This window comes from Engystomops pustulosus, chromosome 2 (genome assembly GCF_040894005.1).
Source record: "Engystomops pustulosus chromosome 2, aEngPut4.maternal, whole genome shotgun sequence".
NCBI classification, from domain to species: Eukaryota; Metazoa; Chordata; class Amphibia; order Anura; family Leptodactylidae; genus Engystomops; species Engystomops pustulosus.
In genome coordinates, this window is record NC_092412.1 from 172,653,238 (window position 1) to 172,661,728 (window position 8,491).

General features: G+C 40.3%; 1 protein-coding gene across 4 annotated transcripts in view; it reads left to right on the forward strand.

Moving 5' to 3' along the window:
- The window catches only part of ELAPOR1 (endosome-lysosome associated apoptosis and autophagy regulator 1), a 627,159-nt gene extending 622,641 nt beyond the window's left edge, over nt 1–4,518 (forward strand). For all 4 annotated transcript variants that reach the window (XM_072137292.1, XM_072137294.1, XM_072137293.1 and 1 more), the window contains one exon: nt 4,266–4,518. In XM_072137292.1, coding sequence (XP_071993393.1) covers nt 4,266–4,328 — 63 coding nt within the window. In that variant the 3' untranslated portion in view covers nt 4,329–4,518. The remainder of the gene's footprint in view (nt 1–4,265) is intronic.
- Nucleotides 4,519–8,491: the final 3,973 nt, after the last annotated feature.

An 8,491-nucleotide genomic window follows, 5' to 3' on the forward strand; every position in this document is an offset into this window, starting at 1 on the left:
CAAGTAATAAAGTAATATACAAATTGACCAGATTCAATGTATCAGTAAATCAATGAGCATAACACTGATCCAAAACAAAGCTTTAACCTAATAACCTATATTCTGTAAATCTATTATATTGTGTGGGGCCCTATTCCTCTAATCTTTATATCGTTATATTGCATCTCATTACCATAAATGCAAACTCAAGGGTCAACTTAAAATCAAGTGTCAACACTGCCAATATTTACAGGCTGGCCTTATATATTTGAGAGAATAATGGGGCACATTTACTTACCCGATCTGGAGGAGATCCTGAAATTGTCCTGCATTGTCGTTGGGCACAGTGCCGCGAATCACTTACATTGTGTGCCCGACTTGCTGAATGCGTCGCTTCCCCAATCAGGTCAGCCGGAGTTCACCATCTTCTTCCTGGTGCATGTAAGTGCGTGGCTTGCGACACAATTTTTAAGTTAAATCCCGCGGTTTTTCCAAATCCGTTGGATTGTCTGGAGACCCGCTCCCCCGTATGTATACGTAAGAAAAGCCAGATGGGAAATGTACAGTTGTGTTAGCCTATTATTTACAGATGGGTCATCATCTTTTTTAGTTAGCCAATAAATGGTATCATCAACTGAGGACTGTAAGTTCATACAAAGGCAGATGTGAGACATGATATAAGGTTTATACAGAGGACCAGTACTACCAGTCCTGCTGTACACAATTTCAGTTTCCCCTAGACTCAACCCAATAACTTCTCACTTAGGGTCGGCAGCCATCTTGGATTTTTGTATGAGATCCTGCTGCTGAGACTACTGTCTATAGCCATGCCCCCTGCACGGAGCTCACACTGAGATACAGACACTTCCTGCCAGGAGGTCATGGGGAGAGAGAGAGACTGCAAACAAAAAACTACAAGGAGTGATCTGGTGGAAGGGGGAGGCAGGCAGAGAGCTCACAGTGTGACAGTGTAATGGTCTATCAGCCTCTGTGTAATCATCTCATGCATCTCTGATCTGTCTCATCTCTCTATGTGTCAGTGTGTTAGTACAATGTCAGTAGCCAGATAAAAGTGTATATACACTCTTACCCTGATAATCTAACCATTGTCACTACACAGAACTAGATGAATAATACAGTAATGTGTCTGCTAAGAGAGGCCCTGCCCACACCCTGGGATTTTTCACTGAGCAGCGGAGGGAGAGATAGGAGCTAAAACAGCAATAAAACTGAGTAAATTTGTAAAGTAAGGGGTTAAAATGATCTTTATTGTGTTAACATCACTAGGGGAAATGTGAAATGTGAGAATTTTCTTTCATGGGAAACCCCTTTAACAGGGTATTCCCATCTGGGCATTCAATGTAATTAAATTCATTTGTCATATGCAAACATTTCTTCAATTGGATGTTATTAAAAAAATGTTCATGTGTGAAGATAATTTCTCCTAAATGTTGCCATATTGTCCCTTAGAAACGAGATAGCTTCCTCGCATATGACCACCTCATATTTTGGCAGTGGTGGCCAGACATGCGCTATTGAGCTCTGCCTGACCATATGGATTAAAGGGAACCTGTCACCGCTGTTTGAAAAAATTCAGTTGCGGGCCGGTACCCATAGAGCCCTTATAGCATAAGGGCAAGCTTTCTTCAGGTAATAAAATCGTTGCTCCGAAAAGGGAAAAATTAACATTTATTCTCTGTCTGGTAACCAGGCAGAGAGTCTAGTGAGTCGAGGTGGCCGAATACATACATGCAAGTGCCACGGCTTACTCACACCTCCTTGCCCTATGTCATCCGGCTGTCGGCTGAATTATAACACAAATGCCTATGGCGCATGCATGGCTTTACTGCTTAGCTTCCTGCTTCCGTGCATGCGCAGTATGCTTATGTGTTATAATTCAGCCGACAGCCAGATGACGTAGGGCAAAGAGGTGTGAGCAAGCTGTGGGACTCGCATGTATGTATCCGCCCACCTCGACTTGCTAGACTCTCTGCCTGGTAACCAATGTTCATTTTTACCTTTTCAGAGCAGCTATTTTATTACCTGAAGAAAGCTTGCCCTTATTCTATAAGGGCTCTATGGGAACCTGCCCGCAACTGAATTTTTTCAAAAAGTGGTTCCCTTTAAGCATACCACAGGACGATATGCAGTAACTCCTCAGACATTTAATATTCAGAAACTTTTTGTTTCCTTGTGCAATCACTCCAGCAAAGGTGATCGTATACAAGGACACAGTCTTGTTTCTAAGGGACCATATGACTACCTTTATGAGAAATTTTCTTCACACAGGAACATTTTTTTAATAACATCTAGTTGTAGAAATGTTTATATATGGCAGATTAATGAAACTGATTGTGAATGCCCAGACGAGAATACCCCTTTAAGTATAGAGTATACAAAATTGGTCTATTTTTAAATAAGTTAAAGGGCATCTACCAACTGGATAAAGAATTGTAAGCCAAACACACTGACATACTGGTGTGTACTCCCTCTGGCAAGATTTAACTTTTCTTATGCCCTGGTTTTTACAAAAAAAGTTTTTACAATTATGCAGATGAATCTCTATTGGTGTTAATGGAGCCTGGAGCTCCTCAGGCTCATTTGTATAATTTTTAAAGTCTTTTCCTTAAAAATAAAGAGATTAAAGGACACCTGTCATCAGGCCCTGTCACTATTTCCGTCACCTCTACCTGTTGGAGCAGCTCACAGGGATCCATCCCAGCCTTTATCTATTCAATTCATACATTAATCATTCTAAAATCAACTTTTCTTTATTATGTAAATGAGGCTGGTCACACAGTCAGAGGCAGTGATGTCATCCCTGTTATCTCTCCCCTCTCCTCCCCCTGCTCATGTCTGTGTGTAATGTAAAGTAAAGCATTGCTAGTGTCTGTGCTTTATCTGCTGACATGCTCTCCCTCCTAATACACATGTGTGAGGGAGCTACAGACATCAGCTACACATGTACCTGAACACATGTTCTGCTATAACATGGCTGCCTGGAGCTTTTGTATCTCTCCTATACACACACACAGGCTGCAGGGGGCGTGGCCGCCAGCACCAGGAAGCACATGGAGGAACCATTACACCATTATACATGCTGTCAGTCAAGCACTGGGGGTGGGGCTGTGCCTCCCACTCATAAATAAGCTGGAAAGCTTGAATATGATAATGACTCATTGGACATCTCACAGGTCATTTGCATACAGCTTTATGACCTCATTGCTTAAAGGGAACCTGTCACCAGGGACCTCATTTTTCACTAATTGTAAAAGCCCATGACACCAGCAGTGCAAATATGCCTTTCTGCCTTTTCTAAGCATTTGTATTACAGTATAATTGTGTGTTATAACTTACCTTGCTCCCTGACAAAATCCTGGGGTAGACACAGAGGCTGGACTTTGGTCTGGATGCATTTCAAAAAACAACATGTGACTTGTCTGTGTTACTCCCTCCTCAGAGCTTGGCCCCCACCTTTGTGCTCCTGTACAGCTCCACCTCCTGCTCCTTCTCAGAGGTCACAGCCTGGTCAGCCTCACATCAGTGGGGGAGGGACAAGCTGTACAGGAGCACAAACATGGAGACAGCCTGCAGCTCAAATAGGTCACATGTTGTTTTTTGAAATGCATCCAAAAGTCCAGCCCCTGTGACTGCCCAAGGATTTTGTCAGGATGCAAGAGTAAGTTATAACATACAATTTTATTGTAATGCAAATGCTTAGAAAATGCAGAAAGGTAGATGTGCAATGCAGGTGTCATTGGCTTTTACAATCTGTCTTTAGTGAAAAATGAGGTCCCTGGTGACAGGTTCCCTTTAAGTTTTCAGGCATGTAGAGGGACAATGAAGGGATAGAGGCAATGCTTTCTAATGGCAGTTTATGAAAATATATTTAGTTTAGGGGTTTAATTTGCCTGATGGGTTCTCTTTAAAGAAGAACAAACCAGCATGTCAGTGTGCTTGGTTTACAATCCTTCATCCTGGTGTTAGATGTCCTTTAAAGGGATTGCGACCCCAAAAACAAAGCAGGTAAGTATGAGATTGATCTATTCATCAAACACAAGTCAAGTGGTGTATTTTAAACAAATTTTTCCTGGGCTAAGTGAAGAAGATGATTGCGAGGAGAATAGGACGCCAAGTTATTTTGTTTGTTTTTATACTCGAGTTAAGCTTAGTAGGGCTTTTTCAGCACAAAAATTGTGCTGGAAAACTCAACTTATATTGAAATATATATAGTATGTTCACCTTTTGTCATTTAAGTTATAACCGATTTAATCTTTTTCTTCCAGAGAACATCGGATGGATTTGATTGTGTACCTTTAAAATCATCAGAAGAACATATAGACATGTAACGAAAACTGCAAACGATCATTCTATTACATGATATTCAAATCTATTATATCACAGCAAGAAATACTGCTTACATGTAGCTCATTTAGCAATTTATTGGATGTAAATATGTTAAAAGTTTAATGACTGCAGTTAAATCCTTTTGTAACAGGGTTTTTCAATCCAACACAATAAAAGTTTATTTTAGAAGCATTAACAGTGCCCACAGAAATCTGCATGAATTTCGCAAACAAACTTTGTTTCATCTACTCTACGTACATGAGTCTGCTACCTGTGAAAATACTGCAGTATTTTCCAATTGTTTGTAACCAAGAGAACCCTCACACATTAAACCAGGGGTTCCCAAAATACGGCCTGTGGACCTTTTCCATGAGGCCCCCGTCGCAACCAGCCACGGCGTCCGGCAGTCGAGCTCCTACCCGTCACTGTATAATGCTCGATGCGGCCGGCCCCAACATAACCATATTAAACCAAATAACAGAATTAGAGTGGCATATTAAGCCCCCCCCCCCCCCGCTTCACACTCTCAGTAGGACTCATCTCATGCAAAATGTGACTCTTTTCTATATCATTTGTTATAGTTAAACAGGTAAAATAGGATATTTCATCACCTGAGGGCTCCTACACAGATTCAGGAGCACTTTGAATTTTCTTTTCAGCCTCCATAGTTGCGGAGATATCATTCCCAGTATCTGACTATTTTAATCTGTGTTTGGTCAGAGAGGAGGACTTGGGGCTGAGGCTGGAAGCATGTGTTATTCTAATCTTCTCTCATATTGTCCAATCAGTGGCTGGCAATGTCAGAGAAACTACTATGAACAGCAGTGAGCTGTTATTTTTTTTCAGTGTTCATCTAAAGACTGTGTATACACACATTCCGTTTACAAAATCACAATGTTACGAAATTGCTCACTGGCGCTTATGTGGAGGTTTCATTTGGGCAGCGTTTATACTTACATGGCATTTGAGTTGTGCTTGCATCATGTTTCCGCATACACTTATGTTGCGTTTGCATCACATTTTTTGTCACATTTACACTTATGCAGTGTTTGCGATTATGGGTACTCTCAGGTGGTGTTTACATAGCATTTACGCTGTTTTCGTCCCCCTTTATGCTTAAGTGGTGTTTGCATTGCATTTGCGTTTATGTCGCATTTACTTTTATGTCATGTTTGCATTGCGTTTACGCTTATATGGTGCTTGTCACATTAACACTTACGTTTAAGTTGCAATTGCGTTTATGTTGCGTTTACACTTACATTTATACGCAATGTCAACTGAATATTAGCGGAATGTGTGTTAAAGGGGTTATCCAGGTTTTAAAAACTAGTGAGGGCCAGGCTGGGGAGGGCTATTTAAAAATAATAAACATGTACTTACCTCCTCCGGCGCCACCGATGTCCCGCCACGCTCCCTTAGATCCGTTCCCCTGTTTGTTTACAGGGGCACGGAAGCCGCGCACAGGGAGCTTCCAGTCCGCGATGTGGCCGGCTCCTCCCATCCGTCCCTATCTCTCAGCGTTGTAAGCGGCCAGAAGCTCCCTGTGCACCCTTGTAATGAAACCGGCGCATAGAGAAGACCAGCCGCGGCGCGGGACATTGGCAGCGCCGGACGAGGTGAGTACATGTTTATTATGTTTAAATAGCCCACCCCAGCACTGCCCTCAGTAATTTTTAAAACCTGGATAACCCCTTTAACACAGCCTTTAGATGCACATAGAAAAATCCCAGCTCACTACTGTTCATAGCAGCTTCTCTGACACTGATTGGACAAAATGAGAGAAGATAAGCATATTACACACCTCCAGCTCGAGTCCAGCTCCTCCTCTCTAACCCAACATAGATTATAATTGTCCGATACTGGGAATATTATCTTCCCAACCGTGGGGGCTATAAAGAAACTTCAAAGTGCTCCTAAATCTGTGTAGAAGCCCCTATAGACTGGCATGTTATTATCCATATAAGTTAGGTGGTTAAAGGTCCCCCCTTTAAGTGGTGTGAAAGCTGGTTGCAAGTTATCTTTTCTTGTCCTTGAAGGTTCTAAAGAAATGCCATGAAATTCACGTGAAAACCAATAAAAATTGTTTAAAAAAATTAAAAAAAAGAAATGCCATGAAATTCACATTTTTGTTGAAAGCATTTTTGGTGGTATCATTTTTTTGGTCACACATCTTTCACTTTTTTTTAAGAAACCTTTAGGAAATTATCAAAAATACATGTAAAAAAGGCATTGCAAGAGAAGCAGTGTTTGCAGGATGTTTCATTATACCCTATTAAAGCACAGTTGCTTTAAAGTTGCACTATTAAAGAAACTTTGGCCATGTGCCAGTTTTGGACTTTGCACATTCTTTTCTGTGCAAACTGTTTTCACATGTATTTAAGAAGTACACGCACCTCATCTGTGTCGCATGCGACCCTTTTGTGGCGCTGCTACACTAGTCATCATGCGACACAAATTTCTGCACGTTCCAGTGCTCAGTTGGACTGTGCACCACATTTAAATGCAAATTCTGAAATGCACCATGTTAAAGGTGCACCAAATAAAAAGTGGTGCACTCTGCTGGAGCTGTACAGAGGGCACCAGATTCACGAAGAACGGGCATCAAAAATCCTGAATCTGGAGCAATCTGCACACTGTTCATCCCTTAAACACACATGTGTCCATCAAGTCCAGTAATGTAGTACAGTAAAAAAATATATGATAAAATAAATGTAGAGGGATTCATTCCAGGTATTGATGTACATAACAATGTTAGACACTAAAAGTTGGGCATTAAGAAACTCTGTGCAAAATACATAGCCATGTAAAAAAATATATTTTATTTTAATAATTATAATAATTATTTGTAACATTGCACATACTTGGGATGTGAACTAATATGACCGTGTGTCACTCGGTATCATATAAACAAAAAGTAATGAAAGAATCAATCACTATCTAATTTCTTAACATGGAGATGTTAAGCTATATATTTCAGCGTGACCAGCTTTACAGCTTTCCTATATAACGTATAGTGCCCGAACATATTACCCCACAGTATACTACCTTCTCAAGACAACCTGCCCACGCCAGGTGCTATGGAGGATACAAGAGAAAGGTGTGTGACCTGGCCTTACCAACATCTACATTGAGGTGAGACTGTTTGACAGCATTTAGAATTTACATCCGCAGATACATCAGCATTCATATTGAGACTTTAACAATTACAGTTTATTCTATACAAATATCAAAAACAATATCAAGTACTCAATTAGCCTGTGCCCAGGCATAATCTGCTTCTTTTTTTTTTCTAATTTTAGGGCACTGTTGGATTCATGCTTGAGTTGCGCTATAAGTCATGAATTCATAACTAGGATCAGTTGTTTTATAGGGCTATAATATCAATTCAGATAATATCTATATTTAGAATTATTGTAATTGTATCTATATAGCACTGTTTACAATATCTTTCACTCATACCCGGACAGAGTGGAGGTATATATGTTTACAACTTTAGCACTCATCAGGTGGCTCCAATTTACATTTTCTGTCTATTTATGTGAATCGGTTCTCAATGTTGTACTATTTGTATAGGGTGAATTCATGTTGCATTTATTTTCATTTGAAGAGGTCTCTTAGGGCTTTAGATTGGATATGAAAAGACTTTTGTTCCGTACAGTTTCTATGTGTCCTCTTATACTGACAATATGGAACGTTCAAAAGCCATTTTTTGAATTGTGAACTGGTATCACAGTTTTGAAAAAACTTATCCAATGGCAACCTCATTTTTTTCTAATTAAAATAGATGTCACCTCCCTGTACATAAACATTACACATGAATTTGGTATTTATGCAGTTTCCCAAACCTTGATGACAGACCCCATCTTATCACCCCTACAAGCTAAATTAATCTCTGGGATGTTTACCATCAAAAGTATTGGACGGCCATGGGGACCCTTTTTACCACCAGTTATGCCAACTTATTTGAGCGCCTTTGAAAAAAAAAACACATTCAAGACATCCCCACTCAGAAAAATACAGACTGAAACTGTTCAGGCACTATAAAAACAACATTTTCATTGTTTGGGGTGGCCCAGAAATAAGTGACCAAAATCAACTACAATTCACCACTAAGCTACATCACCTCTTAGTTTATTAGTCTAATAGTTTCCTAGACTTTAGTAGT